The sequence below is a fragment of the Microcaecilia unicolor genome, chromosome 1 (assembly GCF_901765095.1).
Source record: "Microcaecilia unicolor chromosome 1, aMicUni1.1, whole genome shotgun sequence".
Classification (NCBI taxonomy): domain Eukaryota; kingdom Metazoa; phylum Chordata; class Amphibia; order Gymnophiona; family Siphonopidae; genus Microcaecilia; species Microcaecilia unicolor.
The window spans coordinates 704,971,802-704,994,319 of NC_044031.1; the positions used below are offsets into that span (position 1 = coordinate 704,971,802).

The 22,518-nt window shown below is 39.2% G+C and overlaps 1 protein-coding gene across 10 annotated transcripts in view; it reads right to left on the reverse strand.

The window, feature by feature from the left end:
• TCF12 (transcription factor 12) overlaps window positions 1-22,518 on the reverse strand; it is a 762,188-nt gene that overhangs the window by 143,154 nt on the left and 596,516 nt on the right. The window contains exon 1 of one of the 10 annotated variants that reach the window (XM_030189011.1): window positions 11,710-12,627. The exons of 8 other annotated variants lie outside the window; for them this stretch is intronic. In XM_030189011.1, the coding sequence (XP_030044871.1) occupies window positions 11,710-11,778 (69 nt within the window). In that variant the 5' untranslated portion in view covers window positions 11,779-12,627. Of the gene's footprint in view, window positions 1-11,709; window positions 12,628-22,518 lie in introns of those variants that run through there. One more of the 10 variants, XM_030189022.1, reaches the window with a different exon arrangement.

The following is a 22,518-nucleotide window of genomic DNA, read 5'->3' on the forward strand; positions in this document are numbered from 1 at the left end:
AGTGCTTCACTGCCTTGCAGTGAGCTTCAGAATGTTCGAGGTGGGATTTATTTTTATAGATACTTATATGACTGATTTCCTCCCACTCTGTTTTATGTATAGTATTATAAGTGTTTGTGCACTACTTTTTAAAGGTAGTACAGCTACTGCTATGGAGGTAGTGCATGCAAATATTTCTCATGAATATTCAATGTGGATATCCTGAAAACCCAACTGGCTGGGATGCCTCAGGAACCACTGGAATAATTACTATGAGCAATTATGCTTATAACAGCGTAACTGATACCTATTATTGCTTATTATCACCAATTATCAATTCATTAAATTGGCCTTATTCTATAATTTGTGCATGCAAATTTGCACGCACAACTTTCTAGAATTAAAAGGTAAGTATATAAGCAGCAGTATCATTCCTGTTTAGCTCCTGCTAATGTGAAGGAGTGAGGCGTAAAGGTCAGAGGGGGCTTAGATAAGGGCAGTTGAAACTCTTGTGCCAGGTTCCTGCTGTTGTACTGAGTGCAAAGAGAGTGATGTGGAATCATGGGGGTGACTCTACTGGCAGCCAAGAACCCAGATGTTTGCGGGTTGTGTTGTCACCTGAGCCATGGGAGCTGGAGGTGCAAAAAGCTACATGCAGTGAAAAAAAAAACCAAGATGAATTTATGGGTGAAAAATCAGTTGACAAAGAAAAGGAAGGTCCCAAAGATTATACAAAAAGGAACGTATAGCTTAAGCAGCAATGAGGCATATTCTCAACGCACTTAGCCTTCCAAAGTTCCATAGAAACCTATGGAACTTTGGAAGGCTAAGTGCTTTCTCCTACTCTGAGCAAACACTGATTTTGAATATAGACTAAAAAAAAAGGGGATGTGAAATACAAACAATTTTCTGATCTGAATCAGTTTCAGCTATAAAAAGAGCTACAATGAAAAATCAGCTAGACTTCAGGAACATGCTGCCAGTTAACCAGAAAACCAACCAAGGGTTCAGTATCTGCTGAATTATTTATTTATTACATTTGTATCCCACATTTTCCCACCTATTTGCAGGCTCAATGTGGCAATTACTGAGGAACACCAGGCAACTGACCACTAGGGGCTTTATTTTAGTAGTCAAGCAACTACTTAATTACAGCTCTGTTCAGACTCTCTCTCTCTAAAGTTAGGGGCCACTTGGGGGTGTACAGTATGTTATAGAATACTAGTACATACATGCATATACCGTACACATCAGTATTCTATTAAATAGGGCATAAATGAATTAGTGCACGACAAGAAAGGCACACATGTGGGAGGTGGATGGGCAGGACACTTGTGCACACAACTTACAGAATACTGTAAATTACACGGGTTAAATGCTGCACTTAGGCATGCCCATTTAATCTAATCTAATTTAATCTGGCATTTGTTAACTGCCAAATCCCTTGCAGGTTCACAGCGGTGTACAGAAATAAAATTAATACAGCAAATATCAGAATACAAACGTAGACCAATTACATGAATTACAATAGTTATTTAAGCCATCATTTAATAAAATAACTAATTTAAGAGAGTAATTAACATATATATATATATATATATATATATAATAAACAGACAGGACAATTAAATGTTCATTAAACAAAAATGTTTTAAGATTTTTATGAAATAAAATATAGGATTTCTCAATTCTTAAATCCTGCGGCAAAGAATTCCAGTAAAAAGCAGCTAAGTAAGAATAAGATCTATCATAATTCCTTTTAGATAACAAGGGGCCATTTTACTACGCAGAGGTAAAAAGGGCCCTGCTCTAGTGGTGTGGGCCGTTTTTGCAAGCGCTGAGGCCCTTTTTACCACAGTGAGTAAAATGGTTGAAAAAAGACATTTCAATGCAATAAAACTGAACTTACCATGTGACCATGCAGGGGGTGGGGGGGGGGGGAGCACTTACCGCCACCCATTGAGGTGGCGGAAAGGGCTCCCATGTTAACCTGGTGGTAACCCCCTGTGGAAATTTTTCAAATATTTCTGCTAGTGCCAGAAACTCTGCATGCTGGGGGTGGAACTACCACCGGCGCCCACATTGGGCTGGCGGTAGTTCTGGATTGCCAAGCGGTAAGCCCACATTGGGCTTACTGCCGCTTAGTGTTGTACCGAAGTGTACCTCTAACTGGTGTGCCCCTAAGTGCTGTACCAGAGGATAAAGAAGATTATTCTTCTTAAATGTAAATGTTAGTTGAGAAAAGGAATGAAAAAGCAACTCATACAAATATATAGATGCCAAACCATGCAATGATTTAAATACAAGACAAGAAACCTTATAAATAATTCTCACATTAACAGGTAAGCAACCAATGTAGGTTCATTAATAAAGGGGTAAACCTATCATATTTTTACTACAAAAAATCATTTTAGTGGCGATGTGCTTCCCGTCCTGCATACGGGCATTCAAACAGAGGCAACAAGTTTCAGAATCTCCCTCCCCCCAAAAAAAATGTTCATAGCCCATTTTTCAAATTTATTGAACCAATCAGAATGATTGTACTTTCTCAACCATCTCTTAGCTACCTAGGGCATCCAAAATTTATTGTTGTTACAGCTTAGCAGTGTTACTACTTGAAAGGGATTTTCCTGTATTCCTTTCTCCCCCTGTGCTTCAGCCAACCAAGCCTTTCTATAAACTAGAATCAAACCTATTGCAAATTCCCTGGGTGGCAACCAGGGTTGTGGAGTTGGAAGCAATTTTGAGTGGAGTCAGAGTCAGTAAAACATTGTACTGAGTCTGACTCCAGCTTCAAAATAAAAACTTGCATTATAATATGCGAACATCCCTGGGAAAAGGTGACTAAAGTCAACAGAAACAAAAAAATGAGGTTTTAATGAATTCTGTTAGAGCAAACAATTTGTAATACAACAGTACATCCATCCTTTTATGCAGAAAAATAAAACAGAGGAGAGAAGTTCAGACACACAACTTTTTCAGATTGCTTATGGACCCATGACATGAAAAAAAAAATCAGATATTCTTAACATTTTGGATCTGCTACCTTAGTCACCGTTTCCTAGAGATGGTCATATATATGGTAAATTTATCATTATATAAAAATATATATATGCACACATACACATATACACACATTTATACTGGATCTGAAGTACTGATAAATATACCTATATTTTAAATCTTGATCAAAAAATGTAAAGCTTAATATCAGTAAGAGTTGAGTTGCACAATAGAAAAATAGAGGAGTCTGAGTCAAAGGTTTTGTGCAGTGGTGTAGCTACGTGGGGCCACGGGGGCCTGGGCCCCCCCCAATTTCCTCCAGGCCCCTGGTTTTGTTGGCGGGGGTCCCCACCCCCACCAGCTCAAGCCTTGTCCAGCGCCGAGTTGCCTGCCCTGCCCTCTCTTCCTGCACGCTCCTTTTAGTGAAGCAGTCTTTCACTAAAAGGAGCATGCAGGACGTGATGGAAAGAGAAAGCAGGGCAGGCAACGCTGCGGCGCTGGAGACCGGCACTGGAGAAGGCTTCAGCTAGCGGGGTTTGGGGTCCCCCGCCAGCCAAGGTATTTGCTAAAGTTTGCAGTTACCCATTGCGGGAGCGGCAAGGCGGTGGGGGTGGGGGGCAGTAGACCAAAATGTGCACCCCTCCCACCATGAGGTCTGGCTAAGCCCCTGGTTTGGTGTACAGACTCCACAGCCATGGTGGCAACTCTGCTGTAGATACTAAGTCCCAGTTTACAACAGAACAATAAAGAGATATAATAGTCTCATTCTGGGTTACCAGCATAAATCAAAGACTTTACGCTCTTGGGCTATCTCAATCGTACAAGTTTAAATGAAAGATAAAAATGGTGCTGCCTTCTCCCAAACCTAGCCAAAAATAAAGATCCATGAAACATGAGCAGCATTAAGCTTCAGATAACTTTTCAAAGCTACCTGTACCTTGATACATTCATTTGATGTTCTGAAAAACACATGATTTTAAAAAGAAAATTTAAACCCCTTCTAAAACCCATTATCTGTAAGAACACTTTGAAATAAGAATCACAGGGCTTCATTTACTAACGTGTGTTAATCAATGAACACGTAATAACCTGAATTAAGTACTGAGGAGCTCTTTTAATAAAGCCTAGTGCATGTTAATGTACATTATCGTGTGCTATGTATCACATGACCAATAGGTATAAAATAGGATGCACAGCATTTAGCATGTGCTAATTCAGTTAATGCATGCTCAGCTTTAGTAAATGAGCCCCAAAGTTAGGTAATAGACCCCAATGAGAATAATAGCTTTTGCATTATATAAGGTACATTAGTTTCTGTTAACACATATTAGGAAATGAGGCAGATAACTGGTTTTCTCAAGATTCGGGCAACAGGCATGAACCAAATCTTCAAAGCAGGGTGCCCTACATGTACACCTTGCTGCAGAGATAAGGAAGCATTCCAGGACAAGGAACTGACAGAGACTAATGTCAGTAAAATGCTGCAAGACTTTCAAATAGAATTCTAAAAAGCCCTGAGATGCAAATCTATAGTTTATCTCGCATCTGTAATTTATATTTTGATACACTGATAGGTTCGTGTAGGTTCATGTATAAGAGAGAAAACTCTAACAATCACTATTTTGTAAATGTTTGTTTTGTACTATTTTTCTTTTCTTTTTTTTTTTTTGACAACGTGGCATCAGATAATACACATCTGTAGGCAGTCGGAATATTTCTTTTTGTGTAATTCTATTAACTTGCCAATGTAAATTCCATCAGCACAAGCTGGGTGCTGTGAGTATGTGCTGATGAATGATTTGAGGAAGTTATAGGATTTTATGATTTATTGCCTGCTCATAGCAAAGGCTGTTTCTGCTGAGAGGAGAACTTTTGTCCCAGCAGAGACATACTTCAGAAACAAAATAAAATTTATGGAATTTTGTAAGGAAAATATAATTTTTAGTTTTATGCCATACAGGAAAACAATGTAAAAAAGAGAAAAGGTTGAAATATTTTCACGGATTTGTTTTAAATGTCTTATCTTAAATCTTGGTTGACAGACCATGTATATTTAAATGTTTCTTTAATATTAATCATTTTACTTACTATCATATACATTAAAAGATAATCTACAAACACAATTCATATTTACAAAATCAAATATTCTGAACAAATGAGTGCACCACTCTGCCTGCTTGCATCTTTCAGAAATAAAGATTTAACCAGTTTTAACACCTGATCCCTTCCTCCGGTTGCTTGCGTGTATCCACACAAATGGACATAACCTTTACTTTCAAAACATCAATATGGCATGCTGTAGACAACACACTCTCCTAGCAGGGGACCACAGTTCAATAGGTTGGCAGCTCAACTTACTGGAGCTGAACTGGGCCAGCTCTCTAAGGTCAGTCCACTGTTGTCGGCAGAACTTTGAGAGAAGAGACAAGAAGGGGAACAAAGTTATAGTCCCTTCAGACTTTCTGGATGACCCTAATTTCAAAAATGATACCTTTCATCTTCCCCAGGCTGGTGGGGACAGCATACTGCAGAGGACAGATTTAACTTATAAATACAACTATTTTCAGAAAACAACTGAAAGCAGGTTTGTTTACAAAAAGTTAGGAGGTGGTATAATACAGCAGATGAGATTGTTTTTTTTCTGATTAGAATGCCAAAATTGGATACTGCACTTTGTTTTTTTTTAGGCTGTGTGTTTTTATGTTTAAATCTTTTTTATTAATCCATAAAACACATACACAGTATAATATCAAGCAATCCATGCTAATACACATGTAGCTGCCATTCTCCCTGTGATCTCAAGTAGCTTTAACACTAATAATGAACTAATTGTATGGAAATCAACATGTCTCATAACATCCACAAATGCAAGCCCATATTCAACAGATAGGGCAACATTATAACCTCAAAACTTTTATTTTTCTCCCCATGTTCCCCCCTCCCCTTCCATCCCAATCCCTCTTGCCGTCTAAACATCAATTCCCCTCCCCCCATACCTCTTCCTCAACCCCTCCCTGCCCTCCCACTCAAATCCTAATCTCAATTATCCGGAGGCTGTGCGTTTTTATTGATCATTATTTAATTGAACATTATTGGTTAAGCTGATAAATTTTATTGTGAATGTTTTTATGTGCTCTGTTTTGTGAAAGGTGGAATATAAATATATAAACAAACTGCTCTTGTCTTTATGCTCACAGGTTGCCCAGTGCAATAAAGCTTAAATTCCAGAGATTACAGAAAGAAATTTGTAAAACTTCCAATGTGAAAACATTAATCAACTCTTGCATTGTCTTTAATGCACTTTAATAACATCCGAAGTCATAATAAAATATTTGAGTGTAAACACCCCGGTGGTAATAGTAAAAAAAAAAAAAAAAACACAGGGAACAGTGTTAATATCATGTCAGTGAGACACCATGTGGTTTCTATAATAAGTTTCCATTTGTGCTGCCTCATTTTCAAAAATATTAGCAGTCAGGAGGCTTTGTTTGTAGTTATTATTGCGCAGCTGTGTGCTGCCCAATAACATTAATAAAAGAAACCGTGAACTGCTGTATTGGAAAGGGTGGCACACAGCAGCTAAGCAGTCCCACAGAGCTTAGGCACCTGTCAATCATAGCATCACTGGCCTAGTTTCCTGCCCCCTCCCCCATTTCTTTTTCCCTCTGGCACTGTCCTATCAGCAGGGCCATTAAAACTGCCATGTGCCAGCTTTCTTAGAACAGTGAGTAATTCCTTATGGTACCAATACTACTGGGCAGAACTCAAAGTTGCAGACAGTTACATTTTATTGAAAAGGACACTTCAGTGCCCAGTGCCCTTTTAAATACCACAAACAGAAGTCATACTAAAAACACAAGGGTCATTTTTCAGCCAACACAACTACATTAAAGGCCTCTATTACTAAGGTGTGATAGCGTTTTTAGTACGCGCTAAACTTTAGCGACGTCCATAGAAATATATGGACGTTGCTAACGTTTAGCGCACCCTAAATATTAGCGCACGCTAAAAATGCTAGCATGCCTTAGTAGAAGACCCATGTCAGGTGTTTAAGTATTTTTATTGGCATTCTTTTTGTCTTTGCTTTTCTATTTTATTGATTTTGTTAACCGCTTTGATCTTAAGTTTGTAAAGGCAGTAAATTAAAAACTGAAACACTTAATCTATACATTTAGCACCATTAGCCATACAGGCAGCAGTGGTGAATTTACAAATACCCCTGAATTCTATATAGTGCACCTAGAGATCTGTGCTGAAATCCAGGCATATTCTATAACAGCGCATGTTACTTAATTGGCTTAACTAATTAGCATTGATAACAGCACTTAACAAGCAATAATGAGCACTAATTGGTAATAATTAAAATTTACGTGCACAATTGCTAAGCATATTCTGTAATGAACTGCACCTAAATTCTAATGAATGCAGTTCAAAAGGGGCATGGCTATGGGTAGGGAAATGAGCTTTTTGTGGGCATTCCAAAATTTACGCATGTAGTTATAGAATATGGACCAGTGCATGTAAATCTCTGTGCAGGGATTTGCACCACGTTTTCATTGGTGTACATGGAGGAACTTAGTTTTAGGCGTAAATCTAGGCACTGCTTATAGAAGATGCGCTGATTTTTTAGGCACCTTATACAGAATCTGGCTCATCGTGCAGTTATCATGCTTGCATTTTACTTTAGGTCTAAGCTAAACACCCAACTTAAATGGAAAGTGGATAATTTTTTGCCTGCCCTCAAGCCACCATTTTCTTATATGGATAGTCTTGGACCATTTAGTAATTGAAACAGTCCAAGATTATCTATATAGCTTTTAAAGTGGCTGATGCATGTATATTGGCCCAGTATCAGATAGCAGAAAATTCCAAAAAGAACTATCCCAAATAATAAAAAAAGAAATGCATTTTGCATGGCTGGGAAATATATTTTGTATTCTTCCAGAAATTATCTTTTCTCTATCTGCTGACAAGCCTCTCCTCAGTTACACCCACTAATGGGTGAGAAAAGGGATCAGAGGCAATTTACACTGGCCAAGCAATAGTATGAAAACTGGGAGGCCTAAAAAAAATAAGCGCTTTGATAATTTTGTGGTCCAACATAGCTCATGGTGGCCATAGTTACTCTTTATGTACAGAAATGCAGTAGGATCCCATATGTGGTAGAAAGACTTCTGTAAACTATTATTGGGGGGCATTTATTTTAAAACATTACACATAAACCTCAGACACTAGTGGGAGCCAAATTCTATTATTTTAGATGTGAAGTATTATCTTGACCTTCAGCAAACTCAAAATGTAACAATCTCTGGACAATGTGAATTGTACTCAATGAAATGTCAACTCTGCCCACAGAGACCTAAAGCACTCCCTCTGCAAAACAACTGGAATTTTTTGGCCCAAGGACAGGGGAAGCAATTCATTCATGCACTCAGACTGCCTTCTAAAGCAAGAAAACAAACTGACCGAAGTTTAGTACAAAGTATAGCTCTAAACAGAGTAGACCAGCACTCGGCAAACTTTCTGAAGAATAACTCATCACATTACTGAATTCTAGTAATCTACTTGAAAATATAACAGCAGATGGAACAACACTGACTTTAGCACGTTAACTATTTCCTGCTCATTCATTATTTCACTTAAAACAAACATACTGGAAAAACCCCTTCTCGAGACTTGTTTTACATAAAATTTCTGCACCCACTGAACTCATTTAACGTTTAAAGCTAAGCAAAATACTCCACATTTAAACCTTTATCCAGCAACATGCAGATTTGATTGTATAAATGGCTAAAGTACTTTCATCTCAGTCTGCCAATAGTTTAGAAGAGGTACTGAAGACTGGCTTGTCGGAGCACGCTTTACTATGAACATCCACTTCACCTCAAACATAAAGCTTTATGCCCAAGGGGTGGAAATCTACAGTCCTGTTACAGCAAATGTACTTTCAGCAGTTACAACAGGTAACCACTTTGCATCTCAGTTTTCAATACTTTGAGGAGTTAGCTTGTTTTGATTAATCTAATATTCCTCTTATAGAAGCTATTTAGGTTTTGGGTCATGGAAACCATGACAAGGCTTTCTATAGCAACAGGTGAAGAGGGGAATCACATACAGTTGTAGGAGGAGGAAGTATTCCATCGTTAAATGTTCACTCTTTCTGCTGATAAGTGCCACAAACAAGCTTATCTGCAAGTCATATTGTTTAAGGAACATGTGAACTGATTTGTTCTCTTTGCTTCAAAGGTAAATGGATTAGCCCCTTAATTGAAGATTTAGGCTTATATGGTTGAGCTCAGGATTTCTCACTGCATCCAATACAGTGCTGTGAAGAATGGTCCCCACAAAAAATGTGACTATAAGACAGAACACAGAAACACAAAACTGACGGCAGATAAAGGTCACCCGACCTATCTAGTCCGTCCAGTTACAGCAAATTACTGAGCTCTATAAACCCTTCCTCTCCCTCAGACATACTTCTTTTGCAAAGTTTTTCACTAGAAAAGCAATCTTTAGCATCAAAACAAGATTTCAAATCCTTCCCTTGAAATAAAAATGTGAAAAATAATTTAAATTCTGTTTAGCATTTTTATAATCCTTAAGATGCCACTTTTTGGACCAAATTCAGATGTTCAGACTTACTAGACAAAAAAAAAAAGAAAACTAACATGAAAGCCTTCTCAGTTGAAAATAATAAACTTGAATGTATACATTCAGATATGTTTTCTATTGTCTTTTACAGAGTTATCAATAGATATATTTTTAAAAAAATGAAGCAAGCAGTCCTGAATACAGGTAAGCCATCCAGCATAGACAGATCATCACACTCTTTCCTGTTGCATATCATCTGTTTACTAACTCTACAGGCTGATAAAGGTCACCTCTGACCTCTAGCAGGCACATGACATCAATTTTCAGACCATCTCTCTCTCTCTCTCTCTCCACAGTACCAACTTCACCCTAAGCCTGGAAACACTTAATGAGATCAAAGCTTTTCCCTGCTACAGAACAAAGAGAAATATTGTAATAGGACGATTTGTGTATAAGAAAAAAAATAAAATAAAAAAATCTCCACCTGAGTCATATTCTGTCTGCTCTGAGGGGGTATTGTACAGTTAATTTTACTTACGTGTAATATATAGCATTGAGTAAAACTTCAAACAAACCGTGCTGTAACTTAGAAGCAGACATGAAAGTAGTAGGAAAAAAAAAGACATTTCACATCTGAAGGGGACGGTATTTTTTTTATCAAAGGAGATGAAACAGAAAACAACTAATTGCCTCACTTCCCCTGTATCCTCTCAGACTTCATACTCCTTTGTTTTGGCCAAGTTTTAAAGTCAGATTACTTACGCATTAGTTAAAAACAAGTTCATAAAACATCAAACACACAAAGCTTGTAGGCCTGGAAGAGAGCTCTTGGGGAAGACAGCCTAGCCTCCTTGTACATTTCAGTTCCCTCCACCCTAGCATTCAGCAATTTAAAAATCCTTGTTATGGGAAGACTAGCAAATAAAACAAATCAAATCCCAGCTGGTTAAGCAGCTTTCCTACCTTGTGTAGAAAGATTAAAAAAAAATCTTTAGAAATGTGAAGTGAATGTACACAGTGACAAGTCTTTTGCTGTTTTGGGTTTTGCAACTCCTACACAGAAAAAAAAAACCTAAAAATAATTAGGAAGAGTCTCTGTAGCACTGTCTGCTGCACAACCATTTTTACAAGGATGCAAAGCAATGACATCCAAAAATAAAAAAAGGTAACCTAAGTATATTTTTGATTCACGGCGGTGTAATAAGCACTTTAGTAGCTGCACTAATTGCATGTGCTGCTTTCTATATACACTTATTTGGAAAGTAGTCTAGTTTCAGAAAACCATTTATCTGCACAATGACAAATTATTCAGACTTTTGGTGTTTGTATGCAGTTCTTTACATGGTGCCCGTAAGCTGTCAAGTTCAAATTGGAAAGTTTAAAAGGATGGCTACAGTTTATTTAAAACACAGAAAATAATTTAAACCTTTGGCCAGATCCTAGTTAAAAAACATCATATTTATCAGTAAGATACACAGCAAAAAAGCTGACCTGAAAATGTATGCTTTAAATGCTGAAGCTGATGCGGAAATGAGACCAACTTTCCTATAGGGTCAAAAAAATGGCCTTGATTGGAAGCAGATGCAATAATAGAGGAGTGGGTCCCTGAACCTCAAACTCCAAACAGGAAACACGAATCTTACTAGTTGACTGCTTCCCTAATCGTTCCCAGAAATTCATGCTTGTTATTTTTATAAAGAACCAGGAGATGACTTTCATCCTATTTTTCCCTGGCAGTACAGAGCATGCATTGGAAAAAAAAAACTACACTTAAAAGCTATTTTCTAATTTTCCACAAAACTAATTTAAATGTATTACAAAAATATGCAGTTTTGTTTTTATTTGTTAAAGAACCAGAAACTGCTATGCAACCCACAGAATAAACTACTCCAAGCTTCCTCAGGGTTATGTAAAAACCTAAAGAAAAACAGTCTTTCAAATACCTCTTTTTTTTTTTTTTTTAAACACACAAATCTGTCATAAATATGCACAAATTCCCTACATAGTTCAGGTGGGATCCTGAAAGTTGAGCTGAAAGCAGCGCATCAAAAACCAAAGTTAGCAGAGTGATATTTTTCCACACTGTCTTCAGTTTTTCAGCCAGCAAAACTACCAAACAAAGAAAAGCTTTCTTACCGTTTTCCCATTGTAGTAGTACATCAAGGAATTGCTGCCCATCCCAGGCACAGGGTATGCACAATACATGTTGATTTCTCAAAAACGTGGCTGTGCCCAGTTAAAGTACACTGCTTCCTTCTAAGACATACATCCAGTCGATGAGAGACTAATTCCTCCAGTACAGTGTGTGCACACATGCATCTACTCAAAAGAAACTTATGCAAAGTAGGGCTGAACCATCATGCACAAGAGGCTGGGGGAGATGTAGGGCAAGGTCTTTCTGTACTCCACACACCCTGCTTTTGCAGTGGGAATGCCAACAAGTTAAGTCTCCGCGAAGCATATAAACAAAACATATTTAAAAAATATATATTAAAAAGTGTGTGTTCATCTGTGCAACCACCGCACAAAGTAATCACCAGCTTTGTCCATCCTAAATAGGAAACTGCGAAGGCAAATCCTGAGCTATTTAATCCTCTTTTTTTTGTTCTAATTAAATTACAATATTTGTGGAGGCGGAATTACTTCTCTAGCGACATTACCATCTGGTGCTGCCTAAACTTTGACCAGCGCAGTACAGAGCAGTCGGGGACAGGGACCCTGCATCCTCCAACAAAATCCCAGACACTTTAAGCCTTCATCACATAATCGCTTCCTCAACCAAAAAGTAATATTATGTCCCAGTTATCGAAAAACAAAGCAACAATTTACTAAACGGACAAAACAAAACTGATATAATGTCAAACAAGCTCACACAACTGGTATATATAAAACGTAGACGCGCAGAGTTAAACTGTCATACACAACTGGCAGGGTCTGCTGCCTGCCCTTCGATCTCTGTCCTTTGATGTTGTTTTTCTTTAGGCTTCTCTTAAAAAGGCAGCTCTACCCCTTACTTCCAGCAAACTCACATTTTGCCACTACGAAGACAACAGCTCTTACCGCTGCTTTAATTTAGAAATCACCCAGCTCATGAACAGGAGGACGGTCTATCAGTCCTTTTTTTAAGCTCCCCCCTAATTGAACATTGTTTTTGACCCAGCTGTTTGTTCCTGGGCTTGGATATGCAAATACCCACAGACATTCTCCCATTTCAGATTCTCCCCATCCTTCAACATAAGCTGGTCAACGCAGTGAAGGTCCTGGCTAGAGAAGCAGGGCTCCTCTTGGAACTCTGCAATCAAATACCCTGAATCCTACCACTAGGTGTCACCCTTAAGCAATGACCACAGCTCCCTGCCTTCCAACCCTGGCGGGGGGTGCGAACAGCAACATCCCTAGCACCAACTGACCTGGGGAGTAAAAGACCCTCTTTGGGGATTGATCTAGGGCGCTTCTGTAGGGCAGGCACATTACTGGCCACCTGAGCCAGTGGGCCAGTAGTAATTGCATTTTAATGATTTTATTTAAAAAAAAAAAACACTTGATAGTAAAATGTCCTCCTATTCCTGTTAAAATTTCACTATTCTATAGACTGAATTAAATCTGCAATGTCCTTTCACCACTCCCCAATCAATATCCAGCTCTCAGTCTGGTAAGATGAAAAGTCTAGTTTGCAAAAGGCTGGATTCTCATCTGTGCTGACCCACTGTGAGGATGATACAGTGGGAGGAACCTAACCAGTCTAAACAGAGAGGGCAGAAGGGCAACAAAACATTAATGGAGAATCAGGTCACATGCAGAGTTTTCTCTCAAAGCAGTCTGCTTCTCCCCTCCTCATCTTCCCTCTCATTTTTTTCTGTAGTTCTTTGTAGAAAACATTTGTTATTCACTCATCATGTGGCTTCATCTCCTTTTCTTTCAGCTTTGAATTTCAACAGATATACAGAAACGCAAATCATAAGGTTCATGGTTGCCAGCACTTAACATCCCAAGCAATAGTAGAGCATCTGACTAGGGATATGCATAGCCAAAAATCCCCCAAAACTTTGGGGTCCTTTTACTAAGGCACACTAACAATTAGCGTGGGTTAAATGATAAGATGCCCATTATATTCCTATGGGCATCTTATCATTTAGCATGCACTACTACTACTTATCATTTCTATAGCGCTACTAGACGTACGCAGCGCTGTACACTTGAACATGAAGAGACAGTCCCTGCTCGACAGAGCTTACAATCTAATTAGGACAGACAAACAGGACAAACAAGAGATAAGGGAATATTAAAGTGAGGATGATAAAATAAGGGTTTCTTAACAAGTGAACAAGAGTTAGGAGTTAAAAGCAGCATCAAAAAGGTGGGCTTTTAGCTTAGATTTGAAGATGGCCAGAGATGGAGCTTGACGTACCGGCTCAGGACGTCTATTCCAGGCATAAGGTGCAGCAAGATAAAAGGAATGGAGTCTGGAGTTAGCAAGTGGAAGAGAAGGGTGCAGATAAGAGAGATTTACCCAGTGAACGGAGTTCCCGGGGAGGAATGTAGGGAGAGATGAGAGTGGAGAGCACGTGCTAAATCTGTTGGACCCTTTGGTTTTTTTGGATTTTTCTGAATTTTTCCCAATTTTAAGGTTTTTTTCAGGTCATATATTCATTTTAGTAACTTTATTGTGTAAGCATTAGAATATTTAACATACTCGAATCAATCGTACTTGTGTTAATTTGTGGGTTTATGTGTGAGGGGGTTTGGCCGGCGGCCACTGGACCACCAGGGACCATTTTCTGGGGGTTTGGGGGGGGGGCTGGAGACCCACCGGATCTCCAACCCTCCCTGAACCTGGGGGGATGGGATCATTGTGGGGGCTGGAGGTCCTGAACCTGGGGGGATGGGATCGTCGGGGGGACCAGAGATCCCCCGGGCCTCCAGCCCCCCTGTCGCTCACTGGGAGGGAGGGGGTTTGGATGGCAGCCACTGGACCACCAGGGACCATTTTCTGGGGGTTTGGGGGGGCTGGAGACCCACCGGATCTCCAGTCCTCCATGAACCTGGGAGGGGGGTCGTGGGGGGGGGGGACCGGAGGTCCGCCGGACCTCCAGCCCCCTGTTGGCAGGTTTGCTTTGGGGGGGGGGGGAACGGGGGCCTGCCAGCATGCAACTGCATGCTGGACAGGGCTCACCATTCCTCCCCAATGATCTGCAAACCCTAACGCCAGCTCGGAGCTGGCGTTAGGGTTTGCCGCGGCCAGCGACCCAAATTTTGGCATGCTGACCGCTGATCATTGGCGATGAATGCGCTAAGCCCTGTTTGCATGCTACTTGTGCAAAGAGCCCTCGAGCGCATTGTTTCAGCACTCGAGGGCTCTGATCATGGGGCGGTAGCAAATGCCAGCGCTAGTATGGCGCTAACAGCCTGTAGCGCCTGCCTTTGCTTTTGATCATCTGCCTGTGAGGGAGAACTGGATCCTTAATGGCGCATCACACCAAATTTCTCATAAGTTCTCTGCCATGCCCTCTTTATTCCCCCAATCCTGGCTGATTTCATTTTCACAATCCCCTCTTTTACTTCCTTTGTGAACTCTTCTTTCTTTCCCCGCACAATCTTTTTTTGCTTCCAACCTCACTCTCTTCACCCCACAGAATCCAGATTCTATTCCGCATGCGTAAGCCACTCCTGTTCCCTCCCTCTTAAAGCACGAGCCTCTCATACTCCTATTTCCCATGTACAAGTCCCTTCTCATATTGAGTCTGTGGCACTGGGAAATGGATGCATACAGAATATCAGAGTAAAACAGGGCCAAAGTTTGTCCTATATTAATGTTATTACAGTAACATCACCTTCACATGACTCTTAGAATACCCTAAAATATTACAGGTTTCATATATAGCAAAAGTGAAACTGACACAGAGACATTTGTCTTAATTGTTCCACCCATAACATTGTGGTCGAAACTCTTTAAAACAAGTTGTGTGCTGGGGGATGCTAAATGAAAATACTGGTACACAATACAGCAGCCTATTTAATAAGCTGTAAAGCACACTTTCACTCACTATTAGCTTTTGCCCAAAGCATGTAGAAGGAGAAGCATAATACATATAACACAATAAAGGTGAGACTTGTATGCCAACAATGAGCGCGTGAAAGTAACTAATGCTAACTGCCCCGCTGAATACTTTATTTTTATTTATTATGACATTCCTACCCCACGTTTTCCCAAGAAAGCTCGAGTTCAATGCAGCTTACATAACTAATTAAGAAGCATTACAAAACAATTAATATTAAGAATACAACTATTAAAATTTTCTTTTCATGTTAGCTAAACACAGATCTAAAGAAGTGGGCTTTAAGTAATCTTCTAAATGACATAATCGACTGAGTGTCTGATATACTTGGGTAATGAGTTCCAGAGTTTTGCACTTTGGTAAGAAAAATTAGCATTATGGATAGTTTTGTAGGTTTAAGTTTTTATAACGGGTAGTGTAATATTTATTTATTGCATTTGTATCCCACATTTTCCCACCTGTTTGCAGGCTCAATGTGGCTTACAATGTTCCGTCATGGCATTTGCCATTCCAGAGTAAAAGATACAATTGGTATTACATAAAGAACATGGATGACATAATAGAATTAAGCAATTAGGTATAGAGAGACAACATTCAGAATATCAGGTAAGTGGTGGTGCGTTATAGTTCCTATTATAGATCATTGTGGTAAACTTTGTTGAAGAGATAAGTCTTCAGTGATTTACGAAAGTTGATTAGGTTGTAAATTGTTTTCAGGTTAAGTGGCAATGCATTCCACAGCTTCATGCTCATGTAGGAAAAGCTGGATGCATGTGTAAATCTATATTTTAGTCCTTTACAGCTGGGGAAGTGAAGATTCAGGAATGTGCGCGCTGATCTTTTAGCATTCCTGGGTGGCAAGTCAATAAGGTCTGACATGTAGGCCGGGGCATCTCCGTGAATGATTTTATGAACCAGAGTGCAGACCTTGAACGTAAAATGTTCTTTAATTGGAAGCCAGTGTAGCTTTTCTCTTAGGGGTTTGGCACTTTCGCATTTTCTTTTTCCAAATATGAGTCTGGCTGCAGTGTTTTGGGCTGTTTGAAGCTTCTTTAATGAATTGCTCTTTACAGCCAGCATAAAGTGCATTGCAGTAATATGAGATATTCTCTAGATGATGAGGTGGCATTTTGTGATAATAATGAGATCTATCATAAAAGGTAAGATACCATAAAGAATCTGATAAACACAGAGCTTAAATGAAATTCTTTCATTGATAGGTAACCAATGTAGAAGAGGAGATGCTTTAATGTAACATGGTGCAGCCGTGTTTTGTTCAGTTTGTAGATTTCTTAGGACTCCGCTTAATACCTGCACAAATTGAATTGCAATAGTCAAATTTAGTTAAGACTAACAACCGAACTAAAGTGCGAAAGACTGATCTTGAAAAGAATGGTTTTAATATTTTAAGTATCCACAATGAATTAAAGACATTCGAGACTACTTTGGAAATTTGGCAATCAAAAGAAAGAAACTGATTAATTAAGATCCCCAAGATTTTCATTGTTGAATCCAAAGAAAAAGTAACAATATCAATCTTAATATTTGAGATGGTTATTGGGTGATGCGGGCTAGTTGTCATAAATTTCATTTTATCAGTATTGTTTCAATTTAAAATTGAGAGTCCAGGATTCCATTAAGTTGATATCTATTTTGATTTTGTTTTGCAATATTATGTAATTCTTTGATGATTGGGATATAAATTGTAACATCATTAGCATATATGAATGCTGAAAACCTGTTTGATTCTAGCAAATGGCATAAAGGGATCATCATAATGTTAAACAAAATAGGTGATAGAGGAGAACCCTGTGGCACTCCACTACAAGAAACCCATGACGACGAGACAGTACCTAACTGATTAACTTGGTAAGACTAGGATTTTAAAAAACCAGAGAACCATTTCAAGACAGTTCCACAGATTCCATAATATTCAAGTATGTTTAAAAGGATGTATTGATCTACTGTATCAAATGCACTAGACATATCAAATTGGAGAATCAAAACATTGTTGCCTAAACTTAATTCTTGTCTACGATTGGCTACTAATGTAGTAAGAACGGTTTCAGTACTATATGAGGGCCTGAACCCCGATTGATATTTATGTAGAACTGAATGATGCAGAAGATATTCCATTAACTGATGAGTGATTAGCCCCTCCAAAACTTTGACTACTAGAGGTATTGAGACCACTGATCTGTAGTTGGAAACAATACTAATTTGACTATTTTTCAGGATCGGAGAAGATTATGCTACCATTGCAAGTAGGGAATATACCCTGAGATAGCATTAAAATTAGACTTGAATGTAGGTGATCAATTAAAACCTTAGGGGCTGGTTTCAAGAGATAATTAGGACAGGAGTCAAGAAAGCATTGTGATTTGGTATATTTGCGAAGGAAATGATTGACTTGGTCCGATGTGATAAGTTGAAATGTTGACCAAATTCTATTCATAGATGAGAAAAAGGGCGATTAATTTTGTAAATTAAGGAATTGCTCTAATGAGATGGAAAGGATTTCAATTCTTGTTTTATTTTAGTTATTTTCTGTTGAAAGTAATAGGCCAATTGGTCCACTGGAGGGACAGATTCATTTATGGAGGTTACCTGTTGAGTACTCAGCAATGAATTAATTATATAGTTTTGTAGGGCTAATTGTTGTTTCACCTATGAATTTAGAGTAATAAGTAATTTTAGCTTTGGAAATCTATGTTTGTATTCTCTTAGGAGCTGTTTCCAATTTATCCAATTATCATTAGTTTTGGATCAGGGAGATAACCTCAGATTAGGTCTGGATTTGGTTTTGATTGGTGCTATCTTGTCTAGATTTCATAGACATGAGACGCTGCTCTGAGCTTTTCCGCTCGACATTGTTTCAAGTATGATTTAGCGCTACAATATCAATAAAGAGATATGAAACACTGCCTTGAGCTTTTCCATTTGACATTGTTCTGAGTATAATTCAGTGCTATAATACTAGCAAAAAGATATTCATATTCCTCTGATATTTGGATAGAATTAGTAACCAGCATATGGTGAAAAGACTCCTGACGCAGGCCTGAACGGCCGAAACACAGCTATGTCGAGTCCTTTTCTCCCTACCATTTTATGGCTAATAAAGTATATATTTTTTGATTTTTACAACCAGAGTGTCGTCTTTTTTATGTACTTATATTTTCAAATACATATTTTATGATTATTTTTAGATTTTGATGTTTTTCTACATATTTTTGATTTTCATTTTTTGTTTTTGTTTCTGTTAGTAATCTTCGCTGTTTTGTTTTCTGTTGGTTTTCTTGCGAAGACTGGTTTCTTCTGTTTTTTGCACCATGAAATTCTTGAAACAAGTTTCCAAAGCTAATATATCACACCACTTTTCTTAATTCCCCACTTAATGACACCAATTTTGAAGCTGCTTTTACAGCTAAATCCCTGGTTATCCCTGATCAGGGCCTTGTTGATTTTAACCATTTTTATTTTAACATAAACAGAATTTCTCTTGTGTGTCTAACCTGTGAGCTGTAACTAGACTGTAAACTCTACAAAGCAGGGACTGTTTCCTTATGTCTGTCTGTACACATTACATAGTAAGTATTAGTAATAGGAAAATAGCAGGGGTAAGAATAAGAGAGTACAAGAGAATGACAAAATTCAGAGCTGCTTATTTCTAGGATAAGCAACATAAAACCTATTTTACTCTTCTGGGATTTTGCCAGGTACTTGTGACCTAGATTGGCTACTGTTGGAAGAAGGACACTGGGCTTGATGGATCTTTGGTCTGTCCCAGTATCGCAACGCTTATGCTCTTATGACCCAGTTGGGGACCTCTGAATGGGCCCGATTTATCACTGCACACAGTAGTATTTGTAGTTTTACGTCTTCTATTTGAAATCTGTTGTCTGGGAACAAATATGTAACAACACAGGTTCTTAGACAAATGCCAGATCAGAAGTCCAACTAGAAAAGCAAAGTAGAGACTGAAAAGGATGGACCACAGGTGAGTGGCTTAGTGGTTAAGGTGGTGGACTTTGGTCCTGGGGAACTGGGTTCGATTCCCACTGCAGGCACAGGCAGCTCCTTGTGACTCTGGGCAAGTCACTTAACCCTCCATTGCCCCAGGAACAAATAAGTACCTGTATATAATATGTAAGCCGCATTGAGCCTGCCATGAGTGGGAAAGCGCGGGGTACAAATGTAACAAAAATAAAATAAAATGCTGCCAGCCTATCCTGGAGCCAGAGTCAGGAAACTGCATAAAGTAGAGTTGATAAACATGTTTTAATTATTTATTGGGCTTTTGTAACTTCCTTTATGAAGAAATTCAGCAAGGCCAAGTACACAAGGTACAGCTTGTCATAAAATTTACGATTTCTTTTAACAATAGTAAAATGACCCAATATAAGCATAAACACAATTAAGGAGATAAACTTGTAGATGGCAAATTGAATCTAGTTAATAGGTCTAACATGAAACAGTATCAGAAATATAAACATTTAACAGAATTGTAAAACAATTATACCACAGAAATATGATAAATGTCAACAGAATGAGATAAGTGTTTTGAGAGCTGGGAAATGACTACTAACTCAAATGCTGATGTATGCAAGTTTTATCACTTCCTACAGCAGTAGACTATTCAATTGGACTGCCCTTAAATGACAAAAAAAAAAAGAAAAAGAAAAAAGTAATTCTTTAGATGACTTCTTATCCTTCCTCCTCTCAGCTTTGGTACAAGCCTTGGATTATTACAAGACCTCACCAGATCACTGCTTATTTTTTAAAACACATTTTCTTTTATTTTCCACCATTTGAATAAAGGGCTGCATGGGAATGGGGATTGCGGGATTTCCCGCGGGTATGGAAAAAGTTTCACAGGATTCCCATGGGGATGGAAGAAGTTGCCGTAAGATTCCCGTGGGTGTGTAATCAAAATCTATGGTGCCTCCAGAATTAAGATTGGAATGCACTGAAAGAGGCAACTGGAGCACCAGAATGAGGCTTGGAATGTACTGAGAAACACAGTTGGAGCACCAGAATGAGGCTTGAAATGCTCAGAGAGGCAGCCGGAACACCAGACTGAGGGCCCGATGCACAAAGGCAGCTGTATAATATGGCTGCCTTGGTAAAATTTAGCGACTCACAGTGAGCAATTCACAAAGGGGATCGCATGCAAATGAGCTGCACGGATCCCCCTTTATGCACTGCTCACTGTTTGTGAGTCCGAGCTGTCAAATGCATTTGACAGCTCTGATGGACCCCCCCCCCCCAAATAAAAAAAAAATCTTCCCGGTGGTCCAGTGTACCCTGACCCCCTTCCCCTGAATCTTTAAAAAAAAATTCCCTGGTGGTCCAGTGAACAGGACCCCTTCCATCTGCGTGTGCACACTTCCCCTCCTGGTCCCACCTGTACCCCTCCCTGTACCTTTACAAGGTGGAGGCAGGAGGGGCAGGAGCAACAGCTCCTCCCTCCTTCCTTGGGCCCACCTGGAACAAAATGGTGGTGCCAAAGCCCTGCCCAGTGAATTCTGGGATGCACTGGGCAGGGCGCCACCATTTTGTTCTGGGCAGGCCTGAGGCAGGAAGGAGAAGCTGTTGCTCCTGCTCTCCTGCTTCTACCTTGTAAAGGTGCAGGAAGGGGTATGGGTGGGGTTGGGAGGGGGGTGTAAACGCACGGGGGGAAGGGGTCCGGGTTTACTGGACCACCAGGGAAATTTAAAAAAAATTTATGGGGGGGGAGGTGTTGGGGTCCACTGGACCACCAGGGAAATTTAAAAAAAAAAAAAAAAGATTGGGGGGGGGGGGGGAGGGTAAGGCGCCGGAAAGTAGAAAGCACAGGCAGGCAGCCTTTGCAGTTGCTCGTTAATTTATGGCTGCTCTGGAGCTGTGCATCCTCTGGAATACACATTAGAATACTCTCAGTGTTTTCTGCTATTACATATTACACTGTAGACTCAATTCGTTCATTCACGTATAACAAAACACATTCGCAATAGGACTATAATTTTATTGTTGTAAATCACAGCATTTTATCCTCTTTTATTAAAAAAGGATTGTTTAAGGACAACCCCTGACGAAGGCAATCTGCCAAAATATGGCCCATGTCGTGTCCCTTAGTAAAGTTTGTTGTTCACCTGTTCTTGGAGACCCTTGGTGCTTTATTTGGTTGGTTCGCTATTTTGTAGTGTGGATTCCTTCTCTTCTTTTGCTGTTCACTTATAAGAAAAGTCAAATATCTTGGACCCCAAATCAGCACACAACAGAGGAAGTGCACGCAAATTTATCTCATGCATCAACCTGAAAACCTAACTGGATAAGAACCATTGATCTAGGGTGCATATAGAGTTGTTGCAATAGTTGAGGCATCCCTAATCACAGAATACGTTTCAATGAACCCCTAAGCAAACAGAAGCTGACACAGCTTCTACATGGTGCAAACTTAAACACGATGGGCCTGATATTCAAAGCAGTACAACATAATATTTATTATAATATTTCGCTGAATACTACAAGTAGTGCCAAGTGGATCATAACAAAGCAGCTAGCCATTTCTAGGATATACAATAAAATACATACAACCCAAAAATATCAACACACAAATTTTTAAAACAAATAAGTTTCTTACAAAAACAACAATATGCATTCATCAATGGGTGCTAGATATAACTCACCTGTGTATTTTAAGAATTATCTGTATATCATTGGGCTGGGTTGGTGGGGGGGGGGGGGGGGGAGGAGAATAGGCGGTGGCAGAAACTATCCATTTAACCATGATATTCAGCTGTAAATGAATGGCAGACCTAAATTAAATGGATAGTGCTAGTGCAGTCACAGTTTACACTTATACAAGCACAGCAGCACTACTTAAAGGGATAATGCCACTACCCTCTAC